General features: G+C 38.8%; 2 protein-coding genes across 2 annotated transcripts in view; one reads left to right on the top strand and one right to left on the bottom strand.

Annotated features, from left to right (window-relative positions):
• Positions 1-8,399: 8,399 nt before the first annotated feature.
• LOC120415018 (zinc finger protein 501-like) lies at positions 8,400-9,986 on the bottom strand. The gene is made up of 2 exons (XM_039576381.2): positions 9,263-9,986; positions 8,400-9,197 (listed from the first exon to the last, which is right to left on the bottom strand). The coding sequence occupies exons 1-2, from the start codon at positions 9,963-9,965 to the stop codon at positions 8,656-8,658; spliced, it is 1,245 nt and encodes a 414-aa protein (XP_039432315.1). The 5' UTR covers positions 9,966-9,986; the 3' UTR covers positions 8,400-8,655.
• Positions 9,987-14,789: 4,803 nt separating this feature from the next.
• The window catches only part of LOC120415007 (uncharacterized), a 280,829-nt gene continuing 275,939 nt past the window's right edge, over positions 14,790-19,679 (top strand). Inside the window, exon 1 of the mRNA XM_039576367.1 lies at positions 14,790-14,867. The gene's annotated coding sequence lies outside the window, so the exon portion shown is untranslated. The remainder of the gene's footprint in view (positions 14,868-19,679) is intronic.

The following is a 19,679-nucleotide window of genomic DNA, read 5'->3' as shown; positions in this document are numbered from 1 at the left end:
AATATTGTATAGCCAAACCAGCTTAGCGTTACATTCAGAAGACAAAACTCTCTCAAAGGCGCAACCCTCCTTTAATCCGGTTGCGCTCTCGAATTCCTTTCTCTGTACATGTTCCTCCCGCAATTTTTCTCCTATCGATCACCTTTCATCTCTTCCAAACAAACTTGTAATCAAATAAGTAAAAAACACAAAACAAAACTCACAAGCACACACTCTTAACATCATTGAAAAATTGAGATATCGAAAACTAAAGTTACTACTATTTGTATTTTTAACTTATTAAAACAAACAAACTCAAAGCGAAGAAGGAAAAAAAACTCAAAAAATAAGCATTACTCTAGAGCAAAACTGATTAGCTGTGTAAGTGAGCAGAAACGAGCCGCGTGTAAGGACCAGCGAATCCTTAGAAAACAATTCTCGCAGAAAGGTAAAGAATAGGTGAAATCGAATGTGTTGTTAGGAAAAAAGGCGCAAATTATTCACTCCGCAGAAAACACAACAGAACTGAATAGACTCGGCGTTTTTCGAATGTCGATTTGGGAGAAATTTCGGAAATGTGTGTCGTAGCAAAAGAAAAAAAAAAGGGTTTAACTTTAAGTGGAGTGAGCGAAGCAATCACGGATGATTTTCTCTACTAGCTTTTTCGCCGTCGCGAGTCACAAATTGTGAATACATTTGATCAACCAGCAAAATTTAGTTTATATTTTTTTCGGAGCGAGCTTTCAAAGGTGTAGAAGCTTGCTCTAGATTTCAAACAGCAAAGCAGATCCCAGCAGATAGGTTGTAAGAGCGAAGACGGATGAGAGTGACGAACGCCAATTCACATTCTGTTGTTACGTAATAAGTGGCGGATGAGAGCGAGTCCGCGCAATTTAAGTATTGTTTTATATGTTTTATATGATTGCCCGCGGTTGTATGAAAGAGAGAGAGAGACGTATAAATTATGTTTTTATTTATTGCTATTATTATTGTACTATATACAGAAAAAATGCGGTTTGTGTAATACGCATCAATCAACTTTTGAGTTGAACGCTACACTAAAAAGAGAATGAAAGTATACCCGGTTAAGGAAGAGAAAATAAGAAGAAAATAAAACTAATTGTTTATATTAAATATGTCCCAATTATCAAAACAAAATCACAGAAGAATAAAGAAAACATACGCTATCGATGTGGTGGCGTCATTCTTCTGGTAGAAGGATGTCGTAATCCAAAGCAGTAAAATCCTGACATTTTTAATTTTGTATGCCGAAATTACCTACGTGCAGCTGCAGTCTTTTCACAACACGTCAATCCGAAATGTTAGACAAATGCGCAGAGTCTTCTCAATCTTTGGTAGTTTGTTTACAAAATGTGTGTGGTTTCACGACTTCCAAGCATGACTTCTTTGCTTGAAATTCAAGATCGTTTTTTTTTACTATGAACAGACACGGACCAATGCGACTCTTGCGTATCTACATATTGTAGTATGATTTGTTCTCAGGTTTTCTGTTTTGCTGCTGTTTACAGCCTGACGAACGATCGTCTTCCGTAGCGCTATTGTTTGAGCGAGACAGTATAAAAGAATTATTCGAGCAGTTGTCCTATCTCATTCCCCAGACCAATCCCCCAATGCCATGCCCAGGGGGTAGCGAAGAAGACGCCATCTTGGAAGTTCAGAAAACAAACACTGTCAATCAGTCTTATACATATGACTGTGGTTACACGAAGTGTGTTATCCTGGTTGAACTCAAAAGTCCCATGCAAATGTGTAAAAGCAAACTGAAAAATGAGTAATGCCGATTCTGAGTGTACGGGCGCACTGTTTTGTCGACCAAAAGAAAAAAAGCAAAAAAAGGTAAACAGAAAAATCACTTTTTTCGATATGAATTTTCAGCCAATATTGGGATGGAATCTACAAGAAAATGTTAAAATTTGTCATCAGCAACACAATTCACGTGTTTTTTTTTCTGGAATTTAGCGTTTAAATTGTAAAAAAATTGAAAATCAAAAACCCAAACAATGATTTGTTATGGGCTACCATTTGACAGCTAGTGCTTCTGTTGTGGGCTCTCATTTGACAACCGTGCTAATGTCGACTGTTGTCAGTTTGCTTTGGTCGGAATAGGGTTGCCATCCCCCCGGCCATGCCACACGAACACGTGAGACCGATCCGAGGACGTGGAGATGAGCGAGATTGAGGGGAAATCTCGTTTATTTTTGACCCATCTAGAGATCGTTACCGATCATATAGCACAATCTTCAGCTAGAATTTTGCCTGAGAGCATGTGACCAAGTCGAAAGTAGCATTTGAAGCTCTTCTCTGTGTACTGCAGCAACAGAGTTCTTCAACACTCAGACTCAGTCGCCAACAGATCGTCCGAGAGATTGGATGGGATGGGGTTTGGGGAGGTTTGGGACTTGACAAAGCCAATTCCCGCAGCAGCCGAATTCCCCTCTAGACCGCCACCTACCCCCTTTTGCCTCGCCAGTTGGGTTTCAAGCCATCGTTACTGAAACCTAGAGCATCCAATAGAACAACTTTTTTTAAGAATTATTTTTCGATTTTATGGGATATTTGTTAAACAAAAATCACAGAAAATCGGTGTATTCATGTTGACTTCACTAAAATTTCTTATGACTACGTCTTGTGGACTCTAACCAACTATATTTGTCGAATATTTGTCCTCCAATAAAAAAAATTGAACCAAACTTACCAGATTTCTAGCTTTCTTTAAAATTACCCCAAAATCTAAGCTGGAAACTCCGATACGACCGAAAGTAAATCTTTTCTTTGTACAATTTATCATGAAATTACAGCAACACATTGCCCGAATACAAATTTGAGCACTAAACAATGCAAAACATAGATTATTTATTTAATAAGCTGTTTATTACCCAATTGGTTCTGAAAATTATTATTATTCAATTCCATGCCACATCACACTATTACATTTGAAAAAAATAAATCAACCACACTGTAGAGAACAGTTTTCAGAACAAGTTCCATAAAAAAGTATCAGTTTTTGTTCGATATAAGCAGAGATATGTCCAATTTCCTGAAATAAATAGTGCCTTTCTCCAAAATTTCTTAATTTAATTACCTTTCACATTCGGGTAATAAACAGCTTATTAAATAAATAATCTATGTTTTGCCTTGTTTAATGCTCAAATTTGTATCCGGGCAATTTGTTGCTGTAATTTCATGATAAATTGTACAAAGAAAAGATTTACTTTCGGTTGTATCGGGGTTTCCAGCTTGGATTTTGGGGTAATTTCAAAGAAAGCTAGAAATCTGCACCCAAAGTTAAAGAACGAGGGGATAGTCCTCACGAAAAGAAACGTGAGGAAAGTGCTATTTTGCGAGAGTATAGTCCTCTCGCGTGTTCATTCGTTCATTGGAACAGTTCATCCTATTGAGTGGCTTATATGGACAAATGACCGTCACTTAGTCACCGAACCATGGTGCCCCAAACGGCAAAGGCACGGATCAATATGCCGAAGGTCTTGGGTTCGAGTCTCGGTACCGGTACTTTTATTTGTTGATAGATGAACTTTTTTTGAAGATGAACCCATGAGTAAAGTATTGAGAGAGGTACGGGCGTGTTTGAGAAATGTCGTGTGTCGGGCGGCTTAGTTTCGATTGCGATTTAAAGTGTGAATTAGGATTGGTTCGAATTTCTTGGCGGCATTCGGTCGGCCGTGAAAAGTTTGTCGCGAGAGTGATGGAGTTTACGCGTTTTCTGGATTATTGTCGTGTTTAGAGCGGTTTATTTTGCGGTCGGTGGTGGCGTTTCTGGCCATTTTTTATTTTCTTTCTTGCTTGCGCCGTCGTTAGTGAGAGCGAAAGCGTTATGTTAGTGTGACCTGAGCTAAACATCGAGGTGTTCTACTTGCATGCAAGTGTTTTGCAAGGTTATTAGTGCGTTGACAGCTCCGGTTGAGTGAGATGGTGTTGGTCAGCCGATGACTCCCCCTTACCACCGTACTCCAGAGTTGTTGTGTTGGAGGAAGAGAGTGAGGGTGTTTTCGTTAGTTGCCTGGCGGACGCAAGGAGTGGACTTCTTTGGACGCGATCGGCTCGGGGAGCGAGAGTCAACGACGCAGGCTGGAGAGTGCAACTGGCGAGAGCAGAGCCCAAGCTGTTCCACCTGCTGCTAAGGGGAAGTTTGAAGAAGGGAACTGCTGCCAGAGGAGCGCAGGAAACCGAAGATCAGTACTGTTTGTCGTGCGAGGGAATAGCTCAAGAAGCTCAATCTCTCAACAATGCCTGACGTTTCATCATCCTGAAAACTTGCCTTAGGGGTTATTCAAATATTACATTCAGAGATTTTCGGGATTTCTGAACCACCCTCCCTCCTGTCACGCACTTTTCCTATCTTCAACATGGGCTTTACAATCTGCAAACCCCCTTCCCACCCTTTATTCATGTACGTAATTTGTGAACAAACCCTAACAGTGCTTCCAGATTGTATCCTTTTCAGAGAATTCAAAAATATGTTTCATCTTTCATTTTTTTACCACGTTTCTTATTTCCATTTATTCTTCTCTTCTTTATAGTTATTTCTTCTGAAACTATCAAACTTCTCTTTAAATCTCTTATCTCAGTTTTTCTTACTATTATTTCTTACAATCTCTTCATTTCTTCTGATAAAAAAAATGCTGTGCTGTACGCTCTACCTTATTTCAATTAATAACGTATTATTTTTCAGCTAATAATGAAGGTAATTCACTATATAAAATAATGCTATTGATTATATTCATTGATTATATTTACTATATATCATTACACTAAACACACCCTACACAACGCCAATGCAACTAGGGGAAAGTGGGGCAAGTGTAACAAGCTAAGGAAATTCTCGTTATAACCCATTAAAAACGTTAAAAAATCTGTTGGATTTTTTAGAATCATCTAATTTCAGGTCTTGACTGAGACTTTGACAGAACAAGTTTTTTAAAAAATCCTGTTTTTTATGTAAAAACTTGATTTTAAAATTTTTGATTTTTCGTACGTTCTACTCAACTAGTGGGGCAAGACGAACAACCCGTTGGGGCAAGAGGAACAATGCATGAAACAACATGCTAATTTACTAAAAATTGAACTGTTATCACTTAGATACATCAGATTAGAATGTGTTTGAAACGTTTCTTACATTTTTAGATTAAATAATAATAATTTACTATAAATTTTATCGTTTTTACGAAACAAAATTATTACTTGGATGAAAAAAAAAAGAAATTTCCATAATATCACAATATTTTGTATGGACAATTTTTTTAACAATTGTTTATCAGTTTTTAAGTACGTTTATGTATTTATTTCGCAATAAAATATGTTGTTGCAGCAAGTAGTAATTTTTTCCATACTAAAAATCCATATGGTATACTTGCCCCACCTGAACAAGGTTTTTTAAAAGCTCTCAACAAAACTAACCAAAAGTTCAATCATGCTTAATACTAGGTGCAAGTCATTGATAGAAACACCACTGATCTAGGAAAAATAGCATTTTGGTAAAATGAGCCTTAAAACGAACACAAAGCCTTATTTTGTACTTTCCAAATATTATAATAAAAGAAAGGTTTTGAAAAAGACCTCATTCAATCTTATGTCCCGTAACTTTTAAGTCGTTTTGGCGGTTATGTGGTAGTAGAATCAGCTAATTGCATTGCTAGCAACAATTCCTCATACTGGAAATAATCAAAATTGTAAAAATTACGGCCGTACGAGCGATTGTTCCTCTTGCCCCATATGGTCGTCTTGCCCCACCTTCCCCTATAAATCGGAGCGTTTGGTACGGTATGTCCACGATTCTGTGAAATGTGATCCGTTCACAGAATCCTCTCTGCGGTAAACACAACGTAGTAGGGCTGGCCGCTTTAATTTTTGTTTTACATTTTCGGGTGTTCTCGGATGTACTGCAATTATTAATATTGACAAGAAAAGTGCTTGGGGCGTAATCTAACACAAGACTTTCCAGCATGCTTTCATCGGACTGGCTACGTTTGTGTTAGATTAGATTAGATTAGATTAGAGATGAACCCATGAGTAAAGTACTCTCAGTAATTTCGGGATTTATCCTCTCAGTCCGCACACAGTTCCATTTTACTACCGAATCGTGCTCTTTATCCTCTCGTATGCCGATATCCAGTTCTGGGTGTGGTAAGTTTGGTTCAATTTTTTATTGGAGGACAAATATTCGACAAATATAGTTGGTTAGAGTCCACAAGACGTAGTCATAAGAAATTTGAGTGAAGTCTACATGAATACACCGATTTTCTGTGATTTTTGTTTAACAAATATCCCATAAAATTGAAAAATTATTCTTAAAAAAAGTTGTTCTAGACCCCCCGACGAAATATCTGGAAAGAGCCCTTCTTTCACGGTGCCAAATATCAGACATACCGATTTTTTTTACCTTTTTTCATTCATAACTTATTTTTATTAGGTCCTTTTAGGTGCTGTGACCAGGTTGGGACCGAGGATCGTTAAATAACTAATATATAACAAAAAACACAACTCCTTAAACTCCATACTTGTAGATCATGTAACTGACGAGGGTTACTTGGTCCAAGCGGGTCTTGCAAGTCTTGAACCTGCCGATGTACCCGGAGAAAATACCCCACAGCTCAGCCGAACTGTAGAGCACCTCCCCGGCTTCCTCCTTCGTGGCTCCACCGTTTCGAGAGCCATTGCTTCCTTGGCTTTTTCCTGCGGGGCGAGGGTGATCCTTCGATGTTCCGTCCGGGCCTGCACCCGGCAACGGAGGGAACTCCGCCGGCGTGAACGCCGGAACTGCTGGACTCTGCTTCTCCGCCTTCCTTGCCGGCGGTTTTGGTTTCGACGCCTGCTGGCGCCTCCGGATGAAGTCCGCACGCTTAGGGCAGCTGCGGTCCGTGGCTTCGTGGGCTCCAGAGCAGTTGGCACACCGCTTCGGCTCGGCTTCTTGGACTTTGCACTCGTCCGTCTTGTGGGGACCCCCACAGTTGTTGCACCTCCCCTTGAGGTGGCAATTTCTGGTCCCATGGCCCAGATGCAAACAGTTCCTCCACTGGGTCACGTTCAGCCGCTTGTTCCGGTAGGACTCCCACCGGATGATAGTGCTTGCCACAACTTTCACTGCAGAGAGCTTCTTCAGATTGGTGTATCCCTTGGGGAAGACCACAATGTACGGAGTTTCGTCCACGGTGGACTTTTCCTTCCGCTTGATGATATGCACCTCCAGCGCGTCCAGCTTGAGATCCCTCTTCAGTAGGTAGTTGACCTCGTCCGGTTTCAGTTCATCAGGCAACTACCCGATGATTTCGTTCGCTCCGCCGTTCGTGGGTGTAGAATTCCACTTTCTTCTTCTTGAGGAGCTCTTGCAACTTGACAAAATCTTTGACAGAGAAGCAGGTCACCTTGGTTCCAAATCGGGTTAGTTTGTAAATCGGGTTGAAACCAAATTTACAACTTTCCACTATTGCCACGAGCTTGTAAAAATCCGTGGTGCTCTTCACCACCAAAGGTGGTTGCTTTTGTTTACCTGCCGACTGGCCGGGTGGAGGAACCGCCGGGGCGTCCCCTCCTCCTGCTGGGCTGGCATTGTTGTTGTTTTCGTTTTCCGCTAGCGGGCTGAACTTGTTATTATCAGGTTTTACGCCGACTCGATTTGGAGGTTAGAAGGAGTGCACTGTTTACATGGACTTAGCACAGTTCGATGCGGTCGGCGATTTTGTTCGGGGAAATTCGTCGACAATCGACGAAGACCATGTAAACAGTGCACACGAGCTGTCAAATGACGTCACGGCGTAAAACCTAATTGAGCACATTCTACTCCACTTTTCCTTCTCCGACAACGGCTCCGGTGATCTCAGGGGTCTTCTTCCGCTTCCAATTTCCGGGGATGAGTTGGAAATCATCCGTCTCGGAGATCTCTTCCACCTCCATCCGTCAAACAACTCGAGGCACGATGCCTTTAGCGCGCACGTCACACACGTCTACTCTCTCGGAGCTGTCGGAGCCAAGTGCTCGAAAAGTACTTTAAAGTGGCACAGGTTTAAACTATTTTTGCATGTTTTTTTTTCTAATTAGAAATACGTTTTTTTGTGACTTTTGAGAACGTGTTTGGGAAGTTCTTTTCCTCTACAAGTCAGGGAAACGCTCGTTTAGCCTAGAATTACCTTGAATTATGATAACATTGTAGAACAATGCATTTCTTCAAACGTTATAATCAGCTAACGCTATTGAAAGTTTCTCTTTTTATAAATAATAACATATATTTAATAATTTTTCTCGTATGGCAGTTATTTCCACACAACTGTATTTTGTTTTATTTGGGTGAACCTTTGTCCATATATTCGACATTGCCCATGCCAAGAAGCTATTTTACATTATTAGTTTTTTTTTCATTCAAACCTCCATATAACTTTGCGGGCTATTCATACAAAAGGGTACGTAAATATACGAAAATCTGTTTCTTGAGGTGCGTAATTTTTTATTTTCTATTTTTTTAATATGTTTTATAGAACTCAAAAAGACTGCTTGAGCCAAGGAATCTTAGAATTACAGATTTTGGAACATTTCTGTTTCTTTTGGGTTTACTTGCCGACTTTATCAGTTTTCTGTTCTCGAATGAAGATTCAACGCTTTCGTGTCCGTATTTTACAACTTGTCCCTATTGTATTTTCAACATTATCAAATGTTTAAAATGTCTTCTCTTACATCTTTCTTACTGTACTGTGCTTTCCTTTTGTCCGTTGCTCGCTGCATCTGGGCCACACGTCGCAAACTTTGCTCGGTCGCAAGTTCGGGATGCATCCTGGCCACGTGCTCCTGGAGGGCCTTTGGGCTGGTGACCCGCTTCTGGCAGATTTCACACTGATGGGGTCTCTCTAGCCGGTGATACTTGATGTGGTACTTGAGGTCCCCTTCGCGGGAAAATCGCTTTCCGCACTCCGGACAGATGTGTTCGGTGAGACATTCCGGATGGTGTCTGCGTTCGTGTTGTTGGCGCGTGAATTTGGCCGTGAATCGCAACTCACACTGGAAACACTTGTGCCGCTGTTCTCCCGGATGAACCCTTCTGTAGTGGTCCATAAGCTGTTTATTGTTGGGTAATTTTTCCTTGCATATCGTGCAGCTCTGGATTTGTTTGACGCATTTTTGCTGGTGTTTTGCGCATGTCTTAGGACACACGAATGCTTTTTTGCAGCAGTTGCATTTATATGGTGTTTTTCCTGAAATTTTCAAAAGAAATAGTTAGTCTCGATGCAATTGAAAGATATTGATCTCGTGTATTTACCTTCGTGGATGTTCAAATGTGCGTGGAGTTGAGATTTGAGAACAAACGAAGCTGAACAAATATGACACGTTTTCAGACGTCCTGCAACTTGTTTTCCAGTACATTTTTGCAAATGGACTCTAAGAGCTCTCTCATTTACGAACAATCGCTTGCATTTGTTGCAATTTTGTACATCCAATGAAATCTGTTCTGATAACGGTTCATTCTCGTTGGATGTGCAGCTCGATACTTCTTCTGATGAATCCCTGCCTGATTCTGTCTCGATCTCAATCTTAACTTCTCCAACATCTATCGTAGATACAAGATCCTCCTTCTGTGCCACGTTCATGTCGTATTCAGTTGATTGAAACTCGTCCCAGGTAACATCCACACGTCCTATTTGCTGCATCTGATCCTTGATCACCATTCGGACGCTCTCGATGGTGGCCAAATTTTTCGCAGAGAACCAATCATCCTCACTGCTCAAGCCTTGCCCGATTCGTTCCACCAAAGAATTGGCTTTGAAGCACCGTGTCCGGAAGTCTTGGACCAACTGCATGAGCTTCCAGCACGGATTGCAGATGGAAAAGTTTGCCAGAAGGAAGTTGTACCCCAGCATCGCTTGGAACGACTGGCGAAGTTCGACGGTACTGCCAACGACGTGCTTGAAGAACTCTACGTTGGCAGGACTCGCGCGGAGACAGAAAGCGCAGAATGGTTCCATGATTGGGACTCTAGACTTAGGCTTGTCGCTTGAAAACTGATTGCTGAGGATATTATTGGAACAGCTTAAATATGTGTGTTTACGGACTGTAGGTTAAATGTTTATACCTGTTAAATGTGGGTAGTACTTAAACAAAACGTGGAAATATTTCCTGTTTCAGATAAATTAGAACTACCTGCTTGTGTTTAACTTGAGCCCAACAATACAATGTCATTCACAGTTTTAACTTTTAAGACTTACTCATATTACAATATCCAGGTTTTTAAGCGAAGATGGCGTTCTAATGGTGAACGCCCGAAATGTCAAAATCACGCAGTGGTACCAATATTCCGAAAGCATGACAGCCACATTTGTTTTCTAATGTTGGTGCTACTGCGCGATTTTGACATTTTGTATGTTCACCATCAGAACGCCATCTTCGCTTAAAAACCTGGATTAAATATTTAAACATCAACCGATACCTCCCCGATTCACCATACAGTTTTCATTTCATTTGTATTGGAGAAGCCCTATCGACTCCTATGGAAAATATACCACACAGTTTTGGAATAAGAATATAACAACTTCTTGATTGACTTCAAATTAAATTGAAAAACCAAAGTTTCAAGCAAAATATTAATATAAAAATAACCTTGAAATTTGCCGAAGACACCAAATTGATCCCAATATCTTTTTTCAAGAGATTTTCGCTAAAAAATCCCTTTTCAAGAGATTTACGCAAAAAAAAATCTGTTTAAAATTTTTGTATTTTTTAGTATGGATGAAACTTTGTCCATCGATTCCATAGGTCCAAATAAACTATTTTACATCATTGGCATTTCTGCTGTCCGTAGAAAAGTGTTATGCAAGTATTCGAAAATCTGTACTTGAGAAGTAATTTTCTGATCGATTTGGTGTGTTTGGCAAAGTTGTAGGTTATAATTATAATTTTAAATTTTAAAATGATTTTTTTTGTTCTAAATGAAAAAATGACCCTGCATGCTTATTGCTGGCTCAAAAAGTACATTAAATTTCCCCAAAATTGAAACCATTGTTTACGACGAAAAATACGATTTTTTTGGAATTTTGAGTACGCCATCAAAACGGACGCCCAATTTTACATAAAAGTCCCTTTGACCCCAATTTTCCAAATCATCACCATTTTAAAAATGGTCCTCGGATTCGTAATCAGGGACAAAAATTACCCTGAAAAAGTTTCACGCGAATCAAAGGAGGGTCGGGGCAACTGCTGATATAGATGGCGGAAAATTACCGAATTACAGTTTGCTGATTTTCACTGTTAAAACAACATATTTTGGAAAACTTTTGATAGAAACTTGCTTGCTTACTTCCTATTGATTCATTTATCACTCGAATTCGGTTGATAAAACCTTTTATGAGCTGTAATTGAACAGCAATATGCCAACATTATAAGTTTGATGGAATTACATGTTGTTCCCCTTTATATTTTTTTTTCTTGTTTTGTTTCCATGCGAACTATTGTTGGATAGGTTTTTTATCAGTCCTAGTCGATAAGCCAGAAATATTGAAGGTCTGCGAACCCTATCAAAAGAAATGAATAATAAAGTTGATTTGTTAAACATGTTAAGGGGGAATGTTGCTATTTTTACTGAATGTATTGACTTTATGAATGTGAGGAAGGCACCAACCACCTAAAGGTGGATTAAGTAACGTTTAAGACATGTTATCCTAAGCCTATATAAACCATTTTTATGTATATGGAGCAAGTTGCACTCGATAATGACATTTGAGAAGTTAGGGTTTTAAATATTTTTGTATTTTGTAAATTAAATATTTCTGTATTTCTTAGCCGTTACATCGTATCAAAAAGTGGTCAAAGACAAACTTGTAGGAAATTAGACGGGCTTTAAAAAAAAAAACACTGAAAGAGAAATACACGCCAATTCTATGAGATTTTTCAATTTTTAAGTTTAATAGTTAAATTTCAAGGTGATGTCACGATTTTTTTTTCGCTCATTTTTTTTGTGAAAATAGCCCAAAATGTGACAAAAAGACTCACGAAAAATGCAGGATGGTATGTCTATCCTTAAAAAAATGCAAAAATCATTTACCAAAACTGTTCTAAACGTAAAAATGATCAAAAACCGATATCGGGAATCGATTTCCCAGACAATTTTACATAAAAGTCTCCATATTGACCTCTGTCCTAAGTCCAATCCTTGTGAAGTTTCAGCGGTTTTAAAAATAAATACCTGGGGTGAGATAGAGCCTTTCTTACAAAAGGAAGATAACGGCAGTTGAATTTTTTTTCCAAAGAAATAGCAAAATAAAGAATGGTCCATTCATTAATAAATTCAAAACTCAACATGATTTTTTCATAAAACTTAAAAGCGATGGTTTTTGCCCCATTTGCCATGGCCGGGTGTAAGCTGTGCTCGCTTACAGTCATTTTCGATTTTTAAAATCAGAACAAATTATTTTTGAGGCAGAGAATTAGCTCACAATTTGCGATGTTAGTAATGTTTTCTGCCTATTGTTCGTATTCTCTGAGTGTTTTTTGAACTTTTCAAAATATCAAGAATTAACGAGAAAACAAAATAATTCCGTGTTGCTCCAATGCGTTAAAGTGGTTACAAAATGACTGGCAGAAAGTGTTTCCACACCCGAGAATTTGCCGTGTTGTAAACGATGTAACGGTAAAGCCGCTTAAATTTTCTTGAAAGGTTTGAGACGCCTACTTGAATTCACTAAACTGACATTTAGGTGTTAGACAAAATTGTGAGCTTTTAATAAGCGAGCCAGAAAATTATGTAGTATGCATTTAGGCGTTTTTGGTATTGGGAAGCATACTGCGACTGAGCGCTCGGTGAAACTTAACTACGACAAATGCAAATGTACCGAATGAACCACCTTGGCTCATACGTTGGGTTCATTGCCGCAAGCCGACACTTGGCTTGGTGCGCTGGTACGATGAACCAAAATACTAACACACAAAAACGCTCGTATCGAAGCTAGAAAACCAAACCCGCGGTGGGCGTTGTCACTGGCGCATGGGAAGCTTAAACGGTCCCCAGAAATTCGTTCGCTCAGAGATCGATCAGAGAATAATGGCTTCAGGACGGATAGCTACTTGCGTCGTGTTTACGTTCACTGAAGCTTGGCATAGATAATCATGATAGGCGATGTGTGATGAACAAGCAATCGATAGGGCAACTTGTACAAAAAGGGGGTAATCTAGTATCAAAACTCTATACGCGCCAGCATCACGCGCCAGCATTACTCGCGTCTGCATGTAAAGCTCAACTTAACTTGTCGACGAGGCGACGAAAATCGATCGTCCCTGATTTTTTGCAGATTTTTTGAATGAACATTTCTCGAGAAACGATTTGAGAATGAAACTTGATTTGGAGTCGGAGCCAAAAGCAAACCCTATACCTTTATTTAGTAAGAAAGGCAAAAATGGAAATTTTCTAAAATCTGAACGGTAAATCTAAATGATGTCAAATTTGTTTCAGAACCTCGATTATGGTCTAGATTATGATATGGAGAAAAAAAGTTAAATAAAATGCCAAATGAATAGTTTTGGCATTTGGTGAAAATTGGCTTTTACCTTTTTTATGGGTTTTTTCCTCTCACAGTGAATTAGTCCACAAGTTGTAAATCATGAACCACATTACCGACATGGATGAAAATTTGGGAGGATGTAGGGCTCGAAAAATGCAATTTTTTAGATAAATAAACGATTTCAATATTTCAATTTTCGACCGAATTTTTGTTTGAAAACCGCCTGATCAGGTAAAAACATACTCCGAGTCCACTTAAAAAATGGATAAATTCAAATTTGGTATGAAACTGGTTCAGGTTCAGCACATCCCCTCTCAAATGCGCCTAAGTGAGCTTAAATCCATAATGTGGGCTCTGAGAAACCCCCTACCACAAAATTGAGCACTTTTTTACCACACACGGACGTCACGCGTGCTCTTCGGTAAATTGAGCGCCAAGCTTCGGATATTGGAGATAGACCAATTCTGTTATTTTCAAACGATCAGGCGTCGAAAATCGATCGTCCCTGACTTTTTGCAGATTTTTCGAATGAATATTTCTCGAGAAACGATTTGAGAACGAAGCTTGATTTGGAGTCGGAGCCAAAAGCAAACCCAATACCTTTCTTTAGTAAGAAAGGCAAAATGGCTTGTATAAGCTTAGCATAACATGTCTAAAAAGTTTCATTGAAATCGGAGAGGGTCGGGTACAAAAGTACCAGAAAAAATCCTGATTTGAGCTGGAATTGCTCTATAAAAGTGTGCTATAAAAATAAAAAGCTTCTCGTTATGTTCCTTCAAACAATGTTGAAAGCTTTGCCTGTCTAATGAAGGATAATCCTGCCTCTTGCTACAAACTTTGAAAGCTTCCCTTTTTGGGCCACGTGTTTCGCTGGTCTATAAGCTTCCCCCCACAAACATTCCATCACATCACGACGGCGGCGGCGTCGATGTCACACACAACGTGACTCACGAGCATCCTCAAAGTGTGTGTGTGTGTGTGTGTGTGTGTGGGAGAGAGATTCATCCTTTTCTACTCACGAGAAATCGGTCGTTTGGGCGATGCAACAGACTGATGAATAAATCTTTGAAGGAGGGAAAGTGCTCCTCCCTCGGGGAGCGATTTTCCTCACGTTTTTGTCATCACCTGGACTCTTTGACTGGTGAGAAGGGGGGTTTGAGAGGAGGGAGGGGGATTTTCCTCACTGATGATTATGGCAGTCCGAAAGAGCACATCATCCTGCTATGCTTTGAGAGAATGTGAGAGTCCAGGAGAGGAACATCACTTTCGTTGAATGTTGTTGTCGAAAATTTTCCTGGTGACGTTTTCAGTTTGGAATTTCCGTGCGTTTTGATCGTCTGTCTCCGCGGCGGGTCTCCGAATTTGGTGTGGAAATTTGTGAGTGACAACTGCCGGATTGGGGGTCGTTACCGGGGTCGAAGGCTTCCCCAAAGTGGGGGCTTCGCGGTCGAGGGAAAATTTGGTGAAAATCAACCGATTTGGATTAAGATTTTCTGGAAACAAGGAAAAACTAGTTTTCTTCTCGAACAGACATTGTGTGTGTCATTTGGTGGGAGGAAAATGTGAGCAAGATTTTTTCCCTTGGGGAACGAAGAGAGTGAGAGATCGAGAAGATCACACCAGCGAGAGAGAGAAAGAAAAAGAGAGCGTGAGGGTGGAAAATGGAATGAAATTGAAAAGGGAAATCGGAAAATCGGCTTGTCCGATCGGAGCCAGTTTACAATGTCTGATGTGATGTTGCGTGAGAGAGCGAGGGATTCGATGAATGGGTGGCGACAACACATGTGGGGGACACTTTTGTTTTCGATGGTTTATTGTGCGGAAAAAGAGGCAATCATACATGTGGAGTAATTATTTTGGCTTGTGACGAGAGCTAGTTTTGTTTACTTTTGTGCTTGAAAGTTACTGAAACATATCCAATTTGTGTTGTTTGTTTGGCGACAGCAAAAATATACAAATTGAAATATAAGTAAAATTTAAATGAAAAAAGTGTTTTAAATTGCAATTGACAATGGGCCACTTTTCCTGTTCGCAGAAATTTCCCATATGACACAGCGACAAAAACGACACGTTTTGGCTGATAGGTCGAGAATTTTAATAATTTATTCGTTGTTATATTGTTTAAATTGGGTAATTCTCCGCCAACTCACACAGCAGTTGCCCCGACCCCTCTTCGATTTGCGTGAAACTTTGTCCTAAGGGGTAACTTTTGTCCCTGATCACGAATCCGAGGTCCGTTTTTTGATATCTCGTGACGGAGGGGCGGTACGACCCCTTCCATTTTTGAACATGCGAAAAAAGAGGTGTTTTTCAATAATTTGCAGCCTGAAACGGTGATGAGATAGAAATTTGGTGTCAAAGGGACTTTTATGTAAAATTAGACGCCCGATTTGATGGCGTACTCAGAATTCCGAAAAAACGTATTTTTCATCGAAAAAAACACTAAAAAAGTTTTAAAAATTCTCCCATTTTTCGTTACTCGACTGTAAAAAATTTTGGAACATGTCATTTTATGGGAAATTTAATGTACTTTTCGAATCTACATTGTCCCAGAAGGGTCATTTTTTCATTTAGAACAAAATTTTTCATTTTAAAATTTCGTGTTTTTTCTAACTTTGCAGGGTTATTTTTTAGAGTGTAACAATGTTCTACAAAGTTGTAGAACAGACAATTACAAAAATTTTGATATATAGACATAAGGGGTTTGCTTATAAACATCACGAGTTATCGCGATTTTACGAAAAAAAGTTTTGAAAAAGTTGGTCGTCATCGATCATGGCCGTTCATGGTCACCCGCGACAGACACGGACGACGAAACAAAGAGAAACGCAAAAAGTAACTTTTTCAAAACTTTTTTTCGTAAAATCGCGATGACTCGTGATGTTTATAAGCAAACCCCTTATGTCTATATATCAAAATTTTTGTAATTGTCTGCTCTACAACTTTGTAGAACATTGTTACACTCTAAAAAATAACCCTGCAAAGTTAGAAAAAACACGAAATTTTAAAATGAAAAATTTTGTTCTAAATGAAAAAATGACCCTTCTGGGACAATGTAGATTCGAAAAGTACATTAAATTTCCCATAAAATGACATGTTCCAAAATTTTTTACAGTCGAGTAACGGAAAATGGGAGAATTTTTTAAACTTTTTTAGTGTTTTTTTCGATGAAAAATACGTTTTTTCGGAATTCTGAGTACGCCATCAAATCGGGCGTCTAATTTTACATAAAAGTCCCTTTGACACCAAATTTCTATCTCATCACCGTTTCAGGCTGCAAATTATTGAAAAACACCTCTTTTTTCGCATGTTCAAAAATGGAAGGGGTCGTACCGCCCCTCCGTCACGAGATATCAAAAAACGGACCTCGGATTCGTGATCAGGGACAAAAGTTACCCCTTAGGACAAAGTTTCACGCAAATCGAAGAGGGGTCGGGGCAACTTTTCCCGATTTCGTGTGAGTTGGTAGAGAATTACCCAATTATCAATTGCAGCTGGATTAACAATTAGAAATGTTTATAATAACTAAAACATGGCTTATTTATTTATAAGAAACCAAAAAGAACGAAATTTCGCTATTGTGAGAAATCACAAGTTAAAAATTTCGTGACGTTGCAACGCCGGAATATGTCATAAGCTTTTTCATCACTTTTGAGTTGATGTTAGTTTGGTTCAAAATCGTGAAACTCAGTAATATCTAGTATGTACTTAGTTCTAGAAAACTGAAGGAAATCAATTTTGTTCATTAGACTTGTACAGTCCAGACTCGATTATTCTAGGGTTTTGAAAAATTTTAACTTCAGAAAAGCGAATCACGTTCACGTCTTTTTCGTTGTTGATTGTCGAGCATAAGAAGACCCTTAAACTGCCCATATTCGCATAAATGTCCTATATGCAGACACAGCATGCTGAGAAAAATGTGAGGCAAGTTAGGCGTCATCCATAAAGTATGTCACGCTCGAATGGTTTTCTCCAAAGTTTGTATGGAGAATTAGGGTGGTTCGTCGCTGTTGCATACTATCCATAAATTGCATGCAATCTGTAGGAGTAGTGTACCGCACTACCCTAGTAACATTTTAGGTTTTAAGTAGGCCATAAAAGCCCATATAGGCCTATGAAGGTTTCCAGAACCATGATAAAACCTGTAAGTTTAAAAATGTTACTAGGGTAATGCTCCATACAAACTATGGAGAAAAACCATTCGGCATTGACTAAATATTTTTGAAAAATTCAAAATGCACGTGTTTCTGGAAACCTAAAGTGCATGCTTCCCCTCAAGTTGAGCATGTACAGAAATTTTGTTGATCGGTGTTATGAATCAAACTGTATTATTAAAACTCAAAAGTTATGAAAATGCAAATGCATACTCTAAAGTGAGCTTGGCAATTTGATTAAGGTATTACGTTTTGTTTCCTTATTACTACGCACTGAATTGCCCAGAATAAATTAAATTTCAATGGCTGACAGACAGAAACTCCACATGTTTTTTTCAAATGTCTGTAAAAAAGTCTTTATGTTTCTGTTTATTTGTCTAACATTAAAATTTTTTAATATACAGTCATAGAAATCCATCATGTTGCGTTTTTAACCATTTGAAGACTAACAGAATAAGTTAATATTTTAAAAAATAATCTGCTATGTAAAAGTGAATTTTGGACAAACATAACGTTTTCGCTCGTAGGCTGGCATTAACACCAAAACATATATTTCTTCAGATTTCTTTGGACGTTTCATAGGACATAAGTTGGGATACATGGTTCTTTCATTAGATTTGACTAAAGTTCAGTATATAATTAGAATTCTGGGCTGTCTCAAAGTTCCTCTCGCTTTTCATGCCATTAGTAACAATGAGATACTTTGATTTGTCATAAAACTATTCTAAAACAATGGCAATTTTCCTAAACATGAATTGATACTGATATTTGGCACTTTTATTGAGTTTTAACTTTTTTTAACGAAAGATAAAAAGTTATTGAGCATAAATATTATTTAATAATGAAAATTAGCTGCAACAAATAAAGTCGTCGCCTCTACTAGGGTACGAAATTTGTCATGGTTAAAATATAAAAATGTGAAAATATGGAATGTCAATAATCAAAATTTATTAATTTTGCATTTATACCGTTTGATTAACAAACCTGCACTTCAAGATAGTTTGAATAAACATTGCCCTTTTATTGTATTTTTTCGTGATTGCTGACATATTTCAGATACCGTCAGCAGGAGTGACATTGGGCCATTTAAATTTACGTCAAAAATTAAATGAATGTACATTTCTAGAGTTTTTTTAAAGGACCTATAAACATATTTATTGTCCCGCTCGTGTGGATCAATCGGATCGCGCACAGGACTCACAATCCTGAGGTTGTTGGTTCGAAACCCGCGTCGGGCGCTCTCAAAATTCTAAGCGTAAATATGGGTATCCGGCGCCGTCGCTCCGTGCCGTACTCAAACACTTAGGAGCCCAGGGCGGAGAAGTCCTTGCAGTTAAAAGGAAGACACTAGTGGTTGGTACTAGCAATGGTGACCGACAGCTGTAAAGTCAACTTCGTTTTCGTATAAACATATGAAATACAATAGCTAATAGGTCATTTAACCCCTATAACGCCCACTAACTAGCACCAATAACTTTTGGCCTGGTTTTTTCAACCTGGTTCAACCTGCATTAGTTTATATAGAATGTTAACTTATAACCATTAACATTGTAATAGGGCCGAAGCCGAAGTGTAAACAAAGAGTCTATCCCGTTCCGAATGTAAACATCAACTGACGTGAGCAGGATAGACTCGTTGTTTACACTTCGACATTGAACAAATGTCTGTGTGTATGTGACCAATAATGCCACTCAGTTTTCTCAGCACTGGCTGAACCGATTAAGACCAAACCATTCGCATCCGACTTAGTTGAATTGTATTGAATTGTTTGAAGTTTCGAAAAGTAGTTCAAAAGTTATGAATAAAAATGTGTTTTCGCATATTTTCGGAAGTTGAATAAATGGCAAGAAAACGCACCAAAAAACATTGAAACATTGAAGATCTGGCAACCCTGCCTCGAGTTATGACTACTTAAGTGAAATTTATGTACTTTTTTGTAGCCGGATCTCACTTAAATGTATGTAAACAATGTCCGGATCCAATGTAATCGAAGTACCTTTCGAACGAGTACGAAATATTGAAAATTTGACCACCC

The sequence above is a fragment of the Culex pipiens genome, chromosome 2, assembly GCF_016801865.2.
Source record: "Culex pipiens pallens isolate TS chromosome 2, TS_CPP_V2, whole genome shotgun sequence".
NCBI classification, from domain to species: Eukaryota; Metazoa; Arthropoda; class Insecta; order Diptera; family Culicidae; genus Culex; species Culex pipiens.
This window is presented reverse-complemented; position numbering and strand designations above follow the sequence as displayed.